Source organism: Somniosus microcephalus, chromosome 1 (assembly GCF_052327205.1).
Source record: "Somniosus microcephalus isolate GS21.2 chromosome 1, FLI_Smic_1.0, whole genome shotgun sequence".
Taxonomy (NCBI): Eukaryota; Metazoa; Chordata; class Chondrichthyes; order Squaliformes; family Somniosidae; genus Somniosus; species Somniosus microcephalus.
The window spans coordinates 141,675,600-141,696,289 of record NC_140987.1 but is presented as its reverse complement, the minus strand read 5'-3'; the positions used below and the strand labels follow the sequence as shown (position 1 = coordinate 141,696,289).

Sequence of the window (20,690 nt, the reverse complement as noted above, 5' to 3'; positions counted from 1 at the left end):
TGAGTCCAGGGAATTCTGACAAATGATCACCAATGCATCCACAATCCCTACCGCCACTTCTCTCAAGACCCTAGGATGTAGGCCATCAGGTCCAGGGGATTTATCCGCCTTGAGTCCCATTTATTTTACTGAGTACCATCTCCTTAGTGATTTTAATTGTGTTTCGCTTCTCTTTCTTCCCCCCCCCCCCCCCCCCATTACCCCCTGTTCAGTGTTGGGTTATTTTTAGTGCCCTCTACTGTAAAGACTGATACAAAATATTTGTTCAGCGTCTTTGCCATCTCCATGTTCCCCACCACTAGTTTCCCGGTCCCATCCTCTAAGGGACCAATGTTCACTTTAGCCACCCTTTTTCTTTTTATATAGCTGTAGAAACTCTTGCTATCTGTTTTTATATTTTTTGCTAGTTTACTTTCATAACCTATCTTCCCTTTCTTAATTAATCTTTCAGTTATTGTTTGCTGGCTTTTAAATGCTTCCCAATCTTCTATCCTCCCACTAGATTTGGCTACTTTATATGCCCTTGTTTTCAGTCGGATACTATCCTTTATTACTTTACTAAGCCACGGATGGCTGTCTTTTTCTTTTACTCCCCTTTTTCCTCAGTGGAATATATTTATCTTGAAAGATGTGAAATATCTCCTTGAATGTAGACCACTGCTCTTGTACCGTCTTACACAATCTGTTTTCCCAGTCCACTTTAGTCAGTTCTACTCTCATACCTTCATAGTCTCTTATTTAAGCTCAGTATGCTGGTTTGAGATCCAACTCTCACCCACAAACTGAATTTGGAATTCAACCATATTATGGTCACTCATTCCAAGGGGATCCTTTACTGGGACATTTTTATTTAACCCTGTTTCATTACACAGGACCAGATCTAAGATTGCCTGCCCCCTGGTTGGTTCAGTTACATACTGCTCAAGGAACCCATCCCTAATACACTCTGAACTCTTCCTCAAGGCTGCCATGCCCAATTTGATTAGTCCAGTCAATATGAAAGTTAAAATCCCCCATGATTATAGCTCTTCCCTTATTACAAGCCCCAACTATTTCCTGATTTATACTCCGACCAACAGAGTTGCAACTGTTAGGAGGCCTATAGTCTATGCCCACTAGTGACTTTTTCCCCTTATTCCTTATCTCCACCCAAACTATTTCACTATCCTGATCCTTTGACCCAATATCATTTCTGACTATTGCAGTGATTCCATCCTTTATTAACATAGCAACCCCACCTCCCTTTCCTTCCTGTCTGTCCTTCCTAATTGTCAAATACCCTTGCACGTTTAGTTCCCAATCATGATTATCTTGCAGCCACGTTTCCGTAATGGCCACCAGATCATACCCATGTGTAGTTATTTGTACCATCAACTTGTCAATTTTGTTACGAATGCTGCGTGCATTCAGATAAAGAACTTTCAAATATGTTTTCTGACAATTTATTCCTGCTTTTACCCCTTTTACTACTTTACCTTTTATCATTATACATTCTGTCCCTTCCTGACACGCTCTGGTTTTTAATTTCCCCCACTGCTACCTTGCTCTAATATATAGTGAATAGCTGGAGTCCTAGCACCGATCCCTGCGGTACCCCACTAGTCACTGCCTGCCACTTGGAAAAAGACTTGTTTATTCCAACTCTTTGCTTCCTGTCTGCCAACCAGTTCTCTATCCAAGTCAGTACCTTACCTCCAATCCCATGTGCTTTAACTTTGCACGCCAATCTCTTGCAGGACCTTATCAAAAGCCTTCTGAAAATTCAATACACCACATCCATTGGTTCTCACTTATCTATTCTACTAGTTACATCCTCAAAATTCCAGTAGATTAGTCAAGCATGATTTACCTTTTTGTAAATCCATGTTGGCTTTGTCCGATCCTGTCACTGTTTTCCAAGTGCTCTGCTATTACATCTTTTATAATGGACTCTATTTTCCCTACTACTGATGTCAGGCTTACCAGTCTATAATTCCCTGTTTTTTTCTCTACCACCTTTTTTCAAATAGTGGGGTTACATTAGCTACCCTCCAATCCATGGAAACTATTTGAGTCTAGAGCCATGAGTTGAGACTTTCCAGAACTGGCTGGTTGCTTTGGGCGATTCCACTATTTGCTTTGCACAAACGGTATCTCCCCCTTAACCACCCTGTTTTGAGATTTTGTGGGATTTGCACATTAATTGCCCATTAAACTTGCCACAAAGTAAGTCTAGTAATTCATAGTGCAATTGCCCTTCAAGAAAGTGAACAATTTAAACTGAGTCTCATTCCTTCAGGTAGTGAATTGTTCTGAGATTTAAATTAAAATTGTTTCCTCTTGCTCTCTCCTCATTATTTCTGTATCTGAGTTGACGTTCTCTTTTTTTTTTTTTCAATTGTTCCTATTTATTTCTCCATTCTTGAGCTAGTTTTTCACTCCGTGTGCAATGCCAGAGGTTAACTAAATTTGGTCTTCAAGCAAAAGAACAGGAGATAATTAGACCAGGGTGCGCAACTGTAATTCAGTCTGAATTTAATAGTCAACAAAACTTTCAGATATTTGGGCAGTAAGATTGCTGGCAGCATAGAGGTTTCTCTTCTACTGGCTGAGGTGCTAGTGTCACCCCTGGCAAGAGGTTGTAATGACAAGTGTCCTATGGAGTAAGTGACTGACTCATCTGTTTTTGCATTTCCAACCTCTAATCTATCCATTCTATCATCACTGATATCTGAACTGAATGCTTTGTCCATGGGTCCAAAGTTCTTGCAATCAATGCTATGCTTGCAAAACAACTTGCATTTAAATAGCACTTTTTTTAATGAAGTAAAACCTCCCAGGCATCTCTGACAAAAATTGACTGCCAAAGGAGGAGATATTGGTATCTGTCTAAAAGCTTGGTCAAAGAGGTTTGAAGGAGGGGAGAGATGGAGGGAATTCCAAGCTTTGAGGCCTAGACAGCTGAAGACACAGCCTCCTGGTGGGGCAAAGGAAGTGGAGGCTGCAGTTGGAGGAACAGCGAGTCCTCAAGCTGGAGCAGGTTGGCGACGAGGTGGGATTATGAACACCAGGATAAGAATTTTAAAGTTTTGGGGCTAAATGTATGTCAGCATGGGTGATGAATGACTGGGACTTGGTTTGAATTTGATACTGGCGGCAGAGTTTGAGTGAGCTCCAGTTCAGAAGGTGGAAGATGGGAGGCCAGCCAGGTGAGTATTGGAATCGTTAGTCTGGAGGTAACTGAAGCATGGCTGAGGGTTGTGGAGACTGGCGCTGTTGGCAGTGGAACTAGGTGATCTTTGATGGTGAGGCTATGGGGTCAAATAGGACAGAGGTTGCAAACTGTCTGGTTCAGCCAGAAATAGTAGGGGGGATGGAATCACACACCATGCATATAGTATGCCCTAGATTCCAGTTTCTATAGATTCCCCACCCAACATGTCTGCATAATTGTTCATTTGGACTGATGTATAATATAGGTTATTGTATTAATTTTCAACTTTTTATATCGATAGGGTTTAGGTACAGATGAAGACTGTCTGGTAGAGATACTAGTATCTAGGAGCAACAAAGAAATAAAGGAGATTATTAAAGCTTACAAAGAAGGTAATGCATTCATGATCTGTATTAATCTATTAAGGGATTGTGGAAAAGCACACTGTTCACCACTCAACTCAGATTATTAAATACTTCTTTTTTTGTAGAATTCAACAGTGACCTGGAGGAACAGATCAAGTCTGATACATCTGGGGCATTCCAAAAAGCTTTAATTGCACTGCTTAAGGTATAGTGGTTTAGCAACACTAAACTACATTTTCACAACAGCAACATTTTTTTATAGTGATTGAACTTTTTCACTCCCCACACTAGGCTGAGGGCCTCCCTGACTTGCTACTGAAGGACCACTTTACCTGGTATGCCGATGAAGCATGCTTAAACACTGCAATGACTGCTTCTGGGAAATAGTTCCCTTTGGTAGACCAGTGTGTGCTCAAGTATTGGTATTCTACAGTAATTGGAGCCAACCTTAAAAGGTATAAAGGATAGAATAGTGTGAGGAAATTTCCCTTTTTTTTTTAGGGCGGGGGGGAAAGGACTTGCATTATATCAGATGAGTAGAATCTGGCTTGGCTGCCACGCCTTGTACCAAATAACATGACAACATTGCTTTGACCTAGCTATTGAAGGGTTGCTTGCATCCTTAGAACTGACTGTGCTCCCCAGTGCACATTGCTGCACTCAAGGTTGGTGAAAGGAATATTGAGATTTGTTTCTAACTTTATTCCTGGAATATTTAAAAATAATCCTTGTCATCAATTTTTATCTTCACTTAAGTAATGTAGATAATGGCAACCAGGAAGGGGGGCTGCATTTAGACTGTAAATTATGTTTGTGCCATTCAAGAACCACTTAATGTTCAAACATGACTTGAACATCATATTAAACCTCTTGTACATTCCTAGGCATCCAGAGATGAAGGTTGTACAGTGGATTATGATCTTGCTGATGATGATGCAAGGGTGAGTTTTACTGTTCTCAGCTCCTGTGCATTCTCAGCAAAAAAGCATATTGGTAATTGCACAACCACACTTGTGTATTTAATCTAGGCTTTGTATGAAGCTGGCGAAAAAAGAAAAGGGACTGATGTTGACTCTTTCATGAATGTTCTTACAAACAGAAACTTTGTACACCTGCAGACAGGTAAGAGTTCACCAAATCATCAAAATACTCTGGCAGTGTGAAAACTCCAATGCTTCTGACTGAACTGCATGATCTGATGGCCAAGTTCTACTGTTGACACTTTGCATCTTAATTGATTAAGTAACCTAATTCTTCATATCAATACTTTTAAATCTAGTTGTAAGTGTCAACAGTAACAATTTAGGTGTAGAATTCAGTTGCCTATCAATATGGCTCATAGTATAAAATCCACCTTGCTTAGTATGAAATCCGCCTTGCTTACTATAGATAAGTGCTGTCAGTCAAGTGATCCATCCAACTATAGGTTATGATTATCATTTGAGTGTCCTCTATCTTCAGACAAACTAATTCCTACTTTATCCAAGCAATCTTGCACTCTATTCCTCTAACCTTGTTGGGAAACCTTCTCTTGAAAGAGAAGATGTCTCTCTAATATGTAGTATTGAGACTAATTAACACAAAAATAAAACACTAGGCCTTGACTGTCATAGAAACCTAGAAGATAGGAGCAGGCGTAGGCCTTTCAGCCCCTCTAGCCTGTTCTGCCATTTAATGATCATGGCTGATCATCCAAATTCAGTACCATGTCCCTGCTTTCTCCCCATATTCCTTGATTGCCTTAAATATATCTAACTCCTTCTTGAATATATTGGCCCAGAAATTCTGGTCGGGGGCTTCCCGCAGGTGCAAGCCCCCAATCTGCGCACCGGCTGTTGAGCTCCGGGCCCCTGTGGAATTCCGATCCGGGGCCTGGTCCAGCTGCCGGCGTGCAGTGCTTGCATATCCCAGGGGCGCAGTTAGTTCGATGCGTCCCCTGGGATCATGTGGGCCATGGGGAGCCAATCGGAGCAGGGAATGCTCCATTCATAAGTCTGACAGGAAGTGCTGCCAAGATTATAAATACTATGGCCCCAAAATAGTGCAATCTTCAATTTTTTTTTAAAAATCACATTTTTTAAATACTATAAATTACATGAAATAACTTTTAAACAATTTAAATTCTAACTGGGCTAAAAATAAACTTACCTTGCTTTAAAGTATCTAAAAATAATAAACCTGTGGAAAAAATATTTTAATTAATTCACCACTTACCTTGTAAAAAGCAGGCCTTGCGCCTGCTACATTTGTAACTTCTGCAGGCTTACCCTCACGGGAAAACCTGGGGGGGGAAACTAAGTTCGATGCGCACGCGCAGCGCCTCCCGTGCACGCGTTTGACCTCTGAACCCCTTTGTTCAGAGGAACGGAAGTGCCGGTTTCCCGCGCATGCAGGAAACCGGCACTTCCATTGGGCCTCCGGGTGAGTACCCTGTGCGTACTCACCTGTGGAGACCCAAATTTCTGGGCCATTGAATTGGCCTCAACTGCCTTGTATGGTAAGGAATTCCTCCTCATCTCAGTCCTAAATGGCTTACCCCTTATCCTTATCTGCAGGATGACTCTCTCCAATAATGCAGCACTCTTGAGTCCTGTACTGTATCTTGCAGTGGAGCTACAAGCACAGCCACCTTGCTGAGCTGAGGGTGCTTTCAGACATTAAATCAGAGTTTAATTTTTATTGGTTAGGAATTGTCATGCAACATACTATTATTGTGATGCAAAATCATTGAAGCAGCATAACTTGTGATTGTGCCATACAAAGGAAATATTGCCCTTGAGTGACTGCATCATAAGACAAAAAGCAAGGGGGGGGGCGGGGAAGAAGAAGGAAGAAAAGTTAAATTCCAGGCAGAAGTATTTCACAAGGTAATGAATCAAAGACTATTGGATAACATATCATAAATGGGCTCAAGACTGTTGAAAGGAGATTAGAGCACATGTGAAGTGAGAGAAACCAAGAGCAAGTGGTTTTTTGTTTCTGGGGTTGTGGGGGAGGAAACTGCTGCTTCCTGTTTCTCAATTTCCTAGCTTTAACTTAACTGATTAAATAAGTAGTTGCTTGGCTAACTAATTAATTAATTGTAACTATTTTACTGGACCCCCCCCCCCCCCCCCACCCCCCCCGGTAAGTCCAGAATGAGTGATGTACACCTCTACTTTTAACATTACAATAGGGAGCATGTAAGTCGTCGTTGCTATCTGACAGTGTTTAAAAGTAAAGTCATCTGAACACCCTGCTCCTTTCTCCAACATATCCAAACCAGATTGAGGTTTTTTACACCCAATTTGAAAATTAGTTGAGGGTTTGTAATATACCTTACAAAAAATAAACATAGAAAAAATCTTCCTGCTATTGGAATTAAACTAAATTTAAATCATTAAGTATGCTCTTCTAGTTGGTGTCATTTTGATTCATGGTCACTAATTGATTGCCCTGTATTCTTTTCTAGTGTTTGAGAGGTACACCAAGTACAGTAATCATGATGTGAACAAGGCCTTGGATCTTGAACTGAGTGGGGACATAGAAAATGTTCTAATATCTTTGGGTATGTGAAATATTATCCAGGAGCTTTGATAATCCAAGTACAAAATAACACATTGGTATAGTGGTGATGCCTCATCTCTGTAGAGCAGGGTTGGTCAGTTAGTTCCCCTAAACCATCACCTAGTTCCTGAGATTGACACTATAGTAGCAAAGCTGCCCATTTGCTCTATAGCTAAACACAGATGGTATTAGTCTCTATGGAAGCCAGGTGCCAATCTGGAATGGATCATGCCCAGAAGTATGAGCTAAGCCTGCTGGTAATTGAACATGTGAAAGCACAAATTCAATCTGGGTTTCAAGGGGGAAGAGGAGAATCTGTGGCCAGAAGATTTATCATATTTCAATAGTGTTTTTACATATTTAAAATTGTCCAATTTGTTTACATGATCAATGGAAGTGAATGCTATGCATCAAGAACATGTAGTATCAAGGTAGTGTAATGAAGCAACCCTCAATTAGTGCTTAAAGTTTACTTTTTTCTTTCAAAGTATTGGTTCAAGAAACAATTACAGCTGTGAGGGATGCTATTAGAAGGATCATATGAGGCCATGTGGGTTGATCTGAACAACAAAAAAGGGTGGGGGGGGGCAATCTCTGCTGGGTGTGTACTATAGATCTCCCCTCCCCCCCCCCCCCCCCCCCCCCCCCCCCCTCAAAATAGCCAGAGGGAGATGGAAGAGTAAATATGTAGGTAAATTTCTGAGGTGCGAAAACAATAGGGGATTTCAACTACCCAAATAACTAGGTTAGAATCAGTGTTCAAGGTATAGAGGGTGCAGAATTCTTAAATGCATTCAGGAGAACTTTTTAGCCAATACATAGCAAGCCCAACAAGGGGGAGACTGGTTCTGGACTTCATTTTTAGGGAATGAAGCTGGGCAAGTGGAAAGCATTTTGGTGGTGATCAAAATTCAGTTAGATTTAGTGTAGTTTTGGAAAAGGACCAAAAATAGACCAGGAGTAAAAGTTCTCAATTGGGGAAAGGCTAACTTTACTAAGCTGAGATGTGATTTAGCAAAAGTTGACTGGAAACAGCTACTTGAAGGTAAATCAATGGGAGGCATTCAAGGAGATGGAGTGTTCAGAGCAAATGTTCCCACAAAGAAAAAGGGTGGAACCCCAAAATCTAGAGCCCCCTGAATGTTGAGCAGACAGGGTAGGATGAGGCAAAAAAGGAAGCTTGTATCAGATACCAAGCACTATATACTGCAAAAACCCTAGTGTAAAGTGCAGGAGTGAAATTAAAAGAAATTAGGAATGCAAAAGGCATGAGAAAATATTGGTATGGAAAACCCAAAGATGTTAAATTCATGGAGAGCAAGCGGATAACTAAAGAAGTGGGGCCTATTCGATGGTAACCTGAGGCAGAAGACATGGGTATGGTTCTTAATAAATACTTTGCATCTGTCTTCAAGAGGGCTGATGCAGACATTGTAGTTGAGGACAAGTGCAAAATATTAGATGAGCAACCTAGTGAGGCAGTATTAAGGGGTTTAGCATCTCTGACAGATAAATCGGCAGGCCTGGATGAAATGTATCCCAGGCTGTTGAGAAGCAAGAGAGGAAATAGTTGTGGTTATGACCATTTTCCAATCCTCTCTGGCTACAGGTGTGGTGCCAGAGGACTGCTAACATTGGACTGTTTACAGGCCAGTCAGCCTAACCTCAGTGGTGGGCAAATTATTGGAAAAAATTCTGAAGGACAGCATTAATCATTTAGAAAGGCACTGATTAATCACATTACAGGAAAGGAGAGGGTACAAAGGAAATTAACAAGGATGTTGCCAGGACTGGAATTTTAGCTGAGGAAAGATTGGATAGGCTAGGGTTATTTTCTTTGCAACAGAGGCTGCTGAGGGGAAATTTAATTGAGGGGCCTGGATATGAAGGACCATTTTTTTCCCCCCTTGGAGGCCAATAACCAGGGGCATAGATTTAAAGTAATTGGTAGAAGGATTAGAGGGGAGTTGAGAAATTCTCTCCCAGAGGGTGGTGGGGGTCTGGCACTCACTGTCTGAAAGGGTGGTAGAGGCAGAAACTGTCATCGCATTTAAAAAGTACTTGGATAGGCACTTGCTGTATGGTAACCTACAGAGCTATGGACCAAGAGCTGGAAAGTGGGATTAGTCTGGATAGCTTTTTCAGCCAGCAGACACAATGGGCTACAGAGCCTCCTCCTGTGCTATAAATGATCCTATGAACTGCATTCCCACAATGACTGCAACAATTCATTGAAATGGCTCGCACCTAGGAATGGGCAATAAATGTGACCTTTCCAGCATTGCTCACATCCAAAGAGCAAACTGTTTAGTGTGGGTTTAAAGTCCAATTACTTTGCACAAGTACTAAGTGGGACTGTTAACCTATTGTCATGGCATGAACTTGCTCTGAAATGGAGTGTCATTGACTAGCTGGGCCCTGACTCTGGATTTGGGCTATATTTTACTTTATAACTGCACTGCTGTTGTTGGAAAAAGTTTAGACCACAAATAGTTGTCTAAAAGTCAGTGGTATGAACTAGTCTCCACAACATTCCTGTTGCTTACTTTACAACCTTATGGAAAATGTTTTGGAAACTGGCAACAAATCAATTGCACATTTTTTCCCCCTCTAACTGATGGCATTCTTTGTGCTATTATCCATGTGAGAACATAAAACTTTAGACTGTTTTGGAATTGCTCTGGGTCCAATTCTTTCTCATTTTGCCACATTGCATCATGCAGTAATGTAGTTTCAACAAATTTCAAAAAATCTTATGTAAACCTACTAGAACATGCATAATATCTAGGTTTGCTCACCAATTTGAGACCTTATCCAGATCCCATTTTAGCTTTTGTGCTGCAACTCTCCCATATATTTGTTTCTATTAAATTAGTAAACTTGGGAACTCAAATGGTACAAAACACCACTACTCCTCTTGAAGGCTTGCACTCCTGTTCTGTAGCAGAATTCTGCCAACTCTTATTAAGAAATTCTACAGTGAACTCTTTCACTCTGTTCATTACTTTTTTCTTTTGGCACACAGTAAAATGCATAGGAAACAAACCAGCCTACTTTGCTGAGAAGCTGTATAATTCAATGAAGGTGAGTGTATTGTACATAATTTGACTAATTTAGAAGGGATGATCTGGTTTGACCATGGAGGGATGGGGTGCTTTTTTTTTTTTTTTTTTATATAAAAAGAAGTGCCATAGCAAGTGTCTATTGGTAAGTCCTATATTGCCAACCTAGACTTTCGGAAGCTGATGCACAAACTTAAAGCAGTGGTTGTCCAGGGTAAAACTTAGGCAGTGAATATGTGACGGAGGAAGCAATAGGTACCACAGTAGTTATTTTGGTGTTGTATTGGGCTGTTGGCAAAATCGAAAGCCCATGGGATAAAAGGGGCAGTAGCAGCATGGATTCAAATTTGGCTAATCTGGAGTTGTGGTGAATGTCTGTCTTGTTTTCAGACTGGAGGGAGGTATACAGTAGAGTTCCCAAGGTTCAGTACTAGGACCACTACTGTTTTTGATCTATGTTAATGACATGGACTGGGTGGGGGTTTGCAGGGCACAATTTCAATTTGCAAATAACTCAACTTGGCAGTGTACTAAGCAATGAGGAAGATAGTAAAGACTTCCAAGAGGACATAGACAGGCTGGTGAAATGGGGCAGATACATGGCAGATGAAATTCAACGCAGAAGTGAGGTACATTTCGTAGGAAGAATGAGGAGGCCATGCATGCTAAATGGTACAATTTTAAAGGTGACCTGGGGTTGCTTCTGCACAAATCTTTGCAGGTGGCAGGACAGGTTAATAAAACATTTGGAATCCTGGGCTTTCCAAATAGAGGCACAGAATACAAAAGCCATGGATAGATGGAGTATGCTAAATCGAACATACTGGTTTGGCCCCAGCTAGAGTATTGTCCAATTTTAGGCACTACACTTTAGGAAGGACGTGAAGACTTTGGAGAAGGTACAGAAGAGATTTCCTAGAATGATTACAGTTGCATGGATAGACTGGAGAAGCTGGAGTTGCTCTGAGATTTGATGGGTGTTTTAAAATCATCAATTCAATTTCAATTTTATTTGTCACATAACCAAATACAGGTAGACTACCCTTTATCCGGACTTCCGAAAACCGAAACCCTCTAAAAACCGAAGGTTTTTTCGGTCAGCGTAAGTCGTGCGCACGACATGACCAGAGTGGCGCACGACTTACAGGCCTAGCCGGATAAGGGATAGTGTAGCATTTTTCCGCACTTCTGAAAACCGAAATCGCTCAGCGTAAGTGTACCAGCCTTTATCCACACATCCGAAACCAGAAAACCTCTGAAAGCCGAAAGTGGAGCAAAGCATGACTTCTGAAAACCGAAATGCGCACGACCCCGACCCCCCCCCCCCACCCCCCCCCCCCGGCCGAACCCGACCCCCGACCCCCCCGCCGTACCCCACCCCCGCCGACCCCCACCCCATTTCGGATAAGAGATATGTACCAGCCTTTATCCGCACATCCGAAACCAGAAAACCTCTGAAAGCCGAAAGTGGCGCAAAGCATGACCCGACGCTGCCGATGCTTGACCCACGCAGGTGTTATGCTGCTCTTAGATATTTGCTGCTCTCTACAATTTGTGAAAATGCTAAAAAGAGCTGCAGATACCCCAATGGGTAACAGTGAGAAGCAGAGAAGGAAGCATCGCTCATTATCGATATCGCAGAAAGTGGAGTTATTGCAGAAGCTTGATCGTGGTGTGTCTGTGCGACATCTTACTGAAGAATATGGTGTGGGAAGTAATGTGCCTCAATAATTCCGAGACTCGAAGTTAGCAGAACAAAAACAAGGCTTTTATTAACTTAGAACGTAACACGTAAGAGAGAGAGATGTCTTCCTTCTGGAGACTGAGGCCAGACTGAGTTAGCTTACAAACGGGGCCAGGTATGGGCGGAGCCCTACACACAGCACATTCCAGTATACAATACAGCACATTCCAGTACACAATACAATGAGGTCTGGGGGAAGGGAAATGACACTGAAACCGATCTCAGTCACAGGCAGTGATGAATGGAAGATTTCATCACATTCACCCCTTCTATAGATTTAGTCTGTTCGGGGGTTTGATAGTCCTCTGTGACCAACGTGGCTGTTGCGGTGCCGTGGGTGTCGGCTGGGTGTCCCCAGTAGCCTCCTGGGTCTCTGCCGGGGGTGCCGCCAGGGTTGTTGAAGGGGTAGTTGGTGGGGGTGCCGTTGGTCGGTGTCCTTCCGGGGGTGATGAAAGAGTAGTGGGTGGGTAAGAGTTGCTGTGATCGTCGTTGCCGCTATTGCCGTGGTTGTTGTCGATGCCGGCTGGGGCGACGTCTTTTATGGACACGGTGTCCTCCCTTCCGTCGGCGTGCCGGACATATGCGTATTGGGGGTTGGCGTGGAGTAGGTGTACTGGCTCCACGAGAGGGTCCGTCTTGTGGCCCCTCACATGCCTTCGCACGAGTACCGGACCTGGGGTGGAGAGCCATGACGGCATGGATATGCCTGAGGTGGATTTCCGGGGAAAGACAAACATTCGTTCATGAGGCGTGGTATTAGTGGCCGTACACAATAGCGACCGTATCGAATGGAGCACATCCGAGAGGACTTCCTGCCAGCGGGAGATAGGGAGGCCCTTGGTCCTTAGAGCTAGAGTGACTGCTTTCCATACTGTCCCGTTCTCTCGCTCCACTTGGCCGTTACCCCGGGGGTTGTAGCTGGTGGTACGGCTCGTGGCGATCCCCCTGGACAGCATGTACTGGCGTAGCTCTTCACTCATGAAGGACGCCCCCCTATCTGTATGGATGTAGCTCGGCATACCGAACAGGCTGTTGAGGCATTTAATGACCGTGGCGCTGGTCATGTCTGGGCAGGGGAAGGCGAATGGGAACCGGGAGTATTCGTCCACAATGTTCAGGAAGTAAACATTGCGGTCGACGGACGGGAGGGGGCCCTTGAAATCTAAGCTGAGCCACTCAAAGGGCCGTGTAGCTTTGATTAAGTGGGCTCTATCACCGAGGCTTGCACTCAGCGCAAGTGCGGCAGTTCCTGGTCAGGGACCGAACTTCCTCAATCGAGTAGGGTAAGTTACGGGACTTTATGAAGTGGAACAGCCGCGTGACCCCTGGGTGGCAGAGGTCGTTGTGGAGGGTCTGTAGCCGATCCCCGGTGGTGCTGGCACACATCCCTCGTGAGAGGGCGTCAGGGGATTCGGTAAGGGCCCCTGGCCGGTAAATGATGTCGTACTCGAAGGTGGAGAGCTCGATCCGCCACCTAAGAATCTTATCATTTTTAATCTTCCCCCTCTTTATTATTGAACATAAACGCTACCGACCGCTGGTCGGTAAGTAGGGTGAAGCGTTTGCCGGCTAGGTAGTGGCGCACTGCCTCCACGATGGCTTGGGCCTCCTTTTCCACGGAGGAGTGTCTGATCTCGGGCCCTTGGAGGGTCCTTGAGGAAAGCTACGGGCCGCCCCGCCTGGTTGAGGGTGGCCGCCAAGGCGAAGTCAGACGCATCACTTTCCACTTGAAATGGAGTGTTCTCGTCCACTGCCTGTAGCGTGGCCCGCTCAATATCCTGCTTAATGCTTTTGAAGGCGGCGTGGGCCTCAGCAGAGAGCGGGAAAGAGGATGCTTTCAAGAGGGGGCGGGCTTTGTTGGAGTAGTTGGGGACCCATTGGGAATAATAAGAAAATAACCCCAGGCACCTTTTCAGGGCTTTGCGAGTGTTGGGCAGGGGCAGCTCCCGTAGGGGGCGCAATCGGTCGGGGTCTGGTCCGATTTCCCCATTCTCCACGCTGCCTAGTATGCAGAGGCGCGTGGTGTTGTAAACGCACTTGTCCTCGTTGTAGGTGAGGTTGAGTTTTTGTGCGGTTTTCAGGAACCTCTCGAGGTTCGAGTCGTGATCCTGCTGGTTGTGACCGCAGATGGTGACGTTGTCGAGGTAGGGGAAGGTTGCCTGCAAGTGGTGGTCATCGACCATGCGGTCCATCTCCCTCTGGAAGACCGAGACCCCATTCGTCACCCCAAAGGGGACTCTGAGGAATTGGTGGAGGCGTCCGTTCACCTCGAAGGCGGTGTACGGGCGGTCCTCTGGTCTGATAGGGAGCTGGTGGTACGCTGACTTGAGGTCGATGGTGGAGAATACCCGGTATTGGGCGATTTGGTTCACCATTTCTGATATGCGGGGTAGCGGGTAGGCGTCTAGTTGGGTGTACCTGTTGATCGTTTGACTATAGTCGATCACCATCCATTTCTTCTCGCTACCCCTTACCACTACCACTTGGGCGCGCCACGGGCTGTTGCTGCGTTCAATAATGCGCTCTTTCAGGAGCCTGTCTACCTCGGTCGCGATAAACCGCCTGTCCTCCCAGCTGTACCTCCTGCTTTTGGTCGCTATTGGCCGGCAGTTAGGGGTAAGGTTCGCAAATAGCGAAGGCGGCTTTACCTTCAGGGTAGCCAGACCGCACACTGAGGGGCGGCTGGGACCCACCGTACTTGAGCGTGATGCTTTGGTGGTTGCACTGGAAATCCAGGCCCAAGATCACGCTCGCACATAGGTTCTTCATGATTAATACTTTAAAATTATCATATACAGTTCCGTTAACGCACAATTGTACCGTGCAGTAACCCAGAATGGTCGATGTCTGGGTTTTATCAGCCATAGAGATGGTACCCTGAGTAGGGACCACCTTTAGGGAGAGTTGTTGTGCCAGTTCTGGGTGGATAAAGCTCTCCGTGCTTCCACTGTCAATTAAGCATTTAACCCAGCACCCGTTTACCTCGATGTCCACCATTGATCTGGATAGCGGGTGCGGCCTGGTCTGGTCCACTGTGACCGATGCCACTGTAGGGCCCTGATCGATACAAGATGGCGGACCCCACGAGGTCGGGCAAGATGGCGTCCAAGATGGCCGCTCCCACGGCGCACACACGGCGGTGGCGGGTTTTCCGGCGGTTGGTTTTCTGGCGGGGTTCCCTCTGCACACCTTCCCGAAGTGCCCCTTCTTACCACACTTAAAGCAGGTGGTGCCTTTTGCCGGGCACAGGTTTCTGGTGTGCTTTGGCTGCCCGCAGAAGTAGCAGTTGGGTCCCTGACGCGTCGCGGCTGTCGTAGGGCTTCTGGGGGGAGAGCGGGGCCCAGCCGGTGTCGGGCTGTCAGGCGGGGAAGATGCCTTCCAAGATGGCGGCGCCCTCGGTGCACACATGGTGGCGTGGACGGCGCGGGCTGAAGAGTAGGCGTTCGAGTTTCTCTGGGCCACATCCAGGGATCGCGCGGTGTCCGCAGCCTGTTTCAGGTCCAATCCCATTTTTTCCAGCAGTCTCTGCCAGATGTAAGTGGAGCTGAGGCCTGTGATGAAGGCATCGCGAACAAGCTCGTCAGTGTACACTGCGGCTTTTACATCTCGGCACTTGCAGTCTTTGCCAAGCATTTTCAGGGTGCTTAGGAACTCCTCCACCGATTCCCCAGGTCGCTGTGCGCGGGTAGCGAGCAGGTGCCTAGCATACACCTCATTCGTAGGCTGCTGGTAATGCGCCCTAAGATGTCGCAGGCTGCCAGGTACGTCTCGGCGTCTTGGATGAGGGGGTAAACCCGGTGGCTTACCCAATTCCGCAGAATTCCGAGTCTCATCCTCGCAGCGTCCGTAGCGTCTTTGACGGCTGCGGAATTGTCCAGGAAGAATTCCATACACTCAAACCAGTGTCCGAAGCGTGCTGATGCGTCCGGAGCATGTTGATCCAAATCCAAACGTTCGGGTTTCAGGAGTTGATCCATAGTGTTGAAAAATAAGTTAATAAAATTGATGTGCCTCAATAATTCCGAGACTCGAAGTTAGCAGAACAAAAACAAGGCTTTTATTAACTTAGAACGTAACACGTAAGAGAGAGAGATGTCTTCCTTCTGGAGACTGAGGCCAGACTGAGTTAGCTTACAAACAGGGCCAGGTATGGGCGGAGCCCTACACACAGCACATTCCAGTACACAATACAATGAGGTCTGGGGGAAGGGAAATGACACTGAAACCGATCTCAGTCACAGGCAGTGATGAATGGAAGATTTCATCACAGGAAGTACCACCGTATATGACTTAAAGAAACAGAAAGACAAGTTGTTGAAATTTTACACTGAGTGATGACCATAAACTAATGAAAATTAGGAAAACATTGCATAGGGCAAAAAATGAAGATCTTGACCGTGTGCTGATTGAGTGGATTCGACAACGCAGAGGTGAACATGTGCCACTGACTGGTTTGATGGTCATGAAGCAAGCTAGAATATACCATGAAGAACTGAACATTGAAGTTGAGTGTGAATATTCAGAAGGTTGGCTGCATAAATTTAAGAAGCGTCATGGTATAAAATATCTGAAAATCTGTGGTGAAAAAGCTTCTGCTGATCATGAAGCAGCTGAAAATTACATAGATGAGTTTGCAAAAATAATATCTGATGAAAACCTCGGTCCTGAACAAATTTACAATGCTGATGAAACAGCTCTGTTCTGGCGCTACATTCCTAGAAAAACATTAGCAACGGCTGAGAGTGCACCAGCAGGTTTTAAGGATGCTAAGGACAGGTTGACTGTTCTTGGGTGTGCCAATGCTGCAGGCACACACAAGTTAAAGTTGGTAGTGATTGGAAAAAGCCAACATCCGAGATGTTTGAAAGGTGTATGCAATTTACCTGCGCATTATTATGCGAGCAGGAAAGCATGGGTAACCAGAGGAATATTTTCTCACTGGTTCAATAACCACTTCGTACCAGCGACACGAGCTCATTGCAGGCAAGTTGGACTGGAAGAAAACTGCAAAATTTTATTGTTCCTGGACAACTGCTCCGCACATCCCCCTCCTGAACTTCTTGTGAAAAGTTATGTTTTCGGCATTAACTTTCCCCCTAATGTGACATCTTTAATACAGCCTTGTGACCAAGGAATTTTACGCTCCATGAAGAGCAAGTATAAAGATGTTTTTTTGAACTCTATGCTTGATGCAATCAACAGAGGCGAAGGAATCCAAAGCTTCCTGAAAGAATTCAATGTTAAGGATGCCATTTATGCAGTTGCTAATGCTTGGAGCGATGTTGACAAACCAACATTAACAAATGCTTGGCACAGACTTTGGCCTTCAACGATGTTTCATGAAGATGGACCTGCAGATGACTAGTTTGAAGGATTTCCTGTCAGTCAGGAGAAGATGATGATATCAAACCTCCTCACTTACGCCAAAGGTTTATCATCCGAAAGTGTAAATACGTTAGAGGAAGCTGACATCGAAGAAGTGCTGAACATTGACAATGATGCACCTGTTGTGAATTCATTGAGTGATGGGGAAATTGCTGAAATGGTGTTAAATAAAGACAAGCATGAGGACAGTAGTGATGATGATGATGACATTGGGGATTTTTTCACCTGTGTTCACATAGACGATATGGTGACAATGTGTGATCAGTTAATTGCTGGCCTTGAAAAACATGCATTTATCAGTGAGCAAGAGATTATGCAAGTTTACTCAATTAAAGAGAGACTGCTTAGACAGAAACCAATGTTAATGAGACAGATGACACTGGAAGAAGTCTTTAAAAAGGCCGTCTGTCGTAGTCATGCTTCATCACTTGAGAATCCTGTTCCTGGCCCATCTTCAGATGTCCAACTCCAACCTGATGACAATGATGACAACACTGATGTACCATCTTCTCCAAGATCCTCAAGCCAGATGTAATGTACCTTTATTGCATGTTTATGTACAGGTATTTAGCTTAGTTTGTACCTGTACATGTTTGAAGTTTTACTGACAGTTTTCCTTACAAATAAACTGTACTACAGTATTTATCCCTGTAACTACAGTATTTATAGTCGTTATTTATCCCACCCTTTCGGATAAGGGATAGTGTATCCTTTATCCGCACTCCCGAAAACCAAATTACCTCTGAAAACCGAAGTGTTTTCGCGCACCTTCCGAAATCCGAAATTTTCCTAAAACCGAAACACGGCTGGTCCCGAGGTTTTCGGATAAAGGATAGTCTACCTGTACAAGTGAAATCCAGTCAGTGAAATGCTTTTTCCTTAACGAGCCGAGCGCACCAAGCAGCAAAAGACACTTAGCTGCTGGTACGCACAGAGCCCGCAGAAGGGTTTAGATAGGGTAAATAATGGCTGACTGGTCAATAACCAGAGGGCACAGATTAAGGTGATTGGCCAAAGAACTACACTACATGGGGGGGGGGGGGAAGAGAAATGTTGGTTAGGATTTGACATACACTGCCTGATGGGGTGGTGGATACAGATTCAATAGTAGCCTTGAAAAGGGAATTGGATATTTACTTGGAGAAAAACATTTCTGGACTATGAGTAAGGAATGGGGCTAACTGGATTGCTCTTTGAAAGAGCCAGCGTCGACTCAATGGGCCAAATAGCTCCCTTCTGTTCTGATGTCAGGCTGGGGAGATGTCTTAATAACTGGCCTAGCCAGTCGCTTCAAATGACAGTCCACTATTTAATGTGGAACTTGTGGGTTGGGCTAACTGGTGTCGTTCCTTTGACAATGTCAACCAATGGGGTTTTTATGACCATGCAATAGCTTTCACTGTTTGTGGCAGCTTATTAGTTTTCTGTCTTGAACTTGAAACCTTGGTCACTAGTACTGTACCCTTGGAATGCATCTTTTTTACTGAACTATTGCAAGAATTCATGAATATTAATTCAGCTAGCTTCAGACTTATCCTCTCTCAAATTAGCTGTTAAACCCTAATTTGTACATTTGAACAGGGCCTTGGTACCAAAGATAAGATATTGATCAGAATTATAGTTTCCCGCTCTGAAGTGGATTTGAAGGACATCGAAATAGAATACAAAGCTAAATATGGAACAACCCTTTACAAAGCTATCAAGGTAAGAATGCCTTTTATTTGGAGTACTCAAGTCTAGTTCTGATTTACTAAGTGAAGGCAATTTTTTTATTGAGCATTCCCTAGTATCTAAGTCTTGCCATTAAAATCTATTTACATTTTTTAATTTTCCCCCTCCTTGCTACTTTCCCATGGGCTTTTACTTTTCTGACTAGTCTGCCATGTGGGACCTTGTCAAAAGTCTTGCTAAAATCCATGTAGACTACATCAAATGTACTATCCTCATCAACCCTCCTTGTTACCTCCAAGTTAGTCAGACATGACCTTCCCTTAACAAATCCATGCTGACTGTCCTTGATTGATTTTGTGCCTTTCTAAATGATAATATTGTCCCTCAGAATTTTTTCCAATAACTTACCCACCACTGAGGTTAGACTGACTGGCCTGCAATTACTCCATCTATCCCTTTCTCCCTTTTTAAACAATGGTACAATGTTGGCAGTCTTCCAGCACCACCACACCTGTAGCCAGAGGATTGGAAAATGCTGGTCAGAGCCTCTGCCACTTCATCAGACCCCATGTTTCCAGTCATTGACCAGAAACATTAACCTGCCCATCCCCTCTCCACAGATGCTGCCTGACCTGCAGAGTGTATCCAGCATTTTCTGTTTTCAGATTTGCAGTGTTTTACACTATCCTGACTAGATTTGAAACCAATGCCAATAAGTGCTATAACCATGGCCAGGCCTTTAAACTTTTATGTACAAATCACTTCTTTAAATGAAGAGTATCACTAGCCATAATACTATATCAGTCCATTTGAGACAAAGAATAAAATCTAGCTTCCTAAATGAGCTGGAAAATTATTCAAAGCTTAGTCCAGCCTGTATTCAAAAGCAAAACTCATCTAGCACCAAACTTAGTTTTTCCTTATCTTTCCACACAGGATGACACCAAAGGAGACTATGAGAAAATCCTGCTGGCTCTATGTGGAAGCAAGGAGTAATTAACACATGCTGCTGATCCAAAGTGTCTGTAGGCATGTTCACTTGCAGTGAAGATGTAAAGATGATAATGCAATGAAGCTAAATTTAAAGCTGTCATGATGAAATTATTGGTGCAACACTGAATATCCAGTTCATACTAGTGCAAATAAAATGTTGATCTGAATTTCTTTTTCTGTTCACTGTCTTTCAGAAATGAAAGTTAACCATGTTATTCCTGTTATAAACCACTTGTAAATGTCCTAGTTCTGTTCAGTACATAACTTTGTTATATATTGGCCAGTATTTTCCAATCCGAGGCTTCCTGAGTGCAGAGGGCTCCGATCTGGAAAAAAATCTACGCCCTTGCCTGAGTGCTCCAGAAGTCTGGCCATTTCCACTCCCTGGGCCTCCACAACTATGCACAGAGCCCACATATCCCAGGGACTCATGCAGTTCACAAGCATCCCTGGGATCATGTGGGCCATGGGAGAAGGGAATCCCCCTTCATACTTTTGAAAAGTCTCTTGGCTTAGACCTGTCAAAAGTGTGGATCAATGGAAAAAACACATCAGAACATTACATTTTTTTTAAATTACACTTATTGAAATTATATGGGGCTAAATTTTTGAGTGGAGAATTTTGTTTCACTTATTCAAATTTTTATGCTAGCAAAAGCAGGCCTTGCGCCTGCTTTTTACCAGGCGTAAGATTTTTAAAGGTTTTCAGCGGGCAGAGGTTCTGTAAAGTG

At 44.2% G+C, this 20,690-nt stretch overlaps 1 protein-coding gene across 2 annotated transcripts in view; it reads left to right on the top strand.

The window, feature by feature from the left end:
* The window catches only part of anxa1a (annexin A1a), a 31,837-nt gene extending 11,711 nt beyond the window's left edge, over positions 1–20,126 (top strand). For both annotated transcript variants that reach the window (XM_085986282.1, XM_085986290.1), the window contains exons 6-13: positions 3,495–3,585; positions 3,684–3,763; positions 4,443–4,499; positions 4,587–4,680; positions 7,010–7,105; positions 10,130–10,188; positions 18,877–18,999; positions 19,903–20,126. In XM_085986282.1, coding sequence (XP_085842408.1) covers positions 3,495–3,585; positions 3,684–3,763; positions 4,443–4,499; positions 4,587–4,680; positions 7,010–7,105; positions 10,130–10,188; positions 18,877–18,999; positions 19,903–19,962 — 660 coding nt within the window. In that variant the 3' untranslated portion in view covers positions 19,963–20,126. The remainder of the gene's footprint in view (positions 1–3,494; positions 3,586–3,683; positions 3,764–4,442; positions 4,500–4,586; positions 4,681–7,009; positions 7,106–10,129; positions 10,189–18,876; positions 19,000–19,902) is intronic.
* The last annotated feature ends 564 nt before the right edge of the window (positions 20,127–20,690 follow it).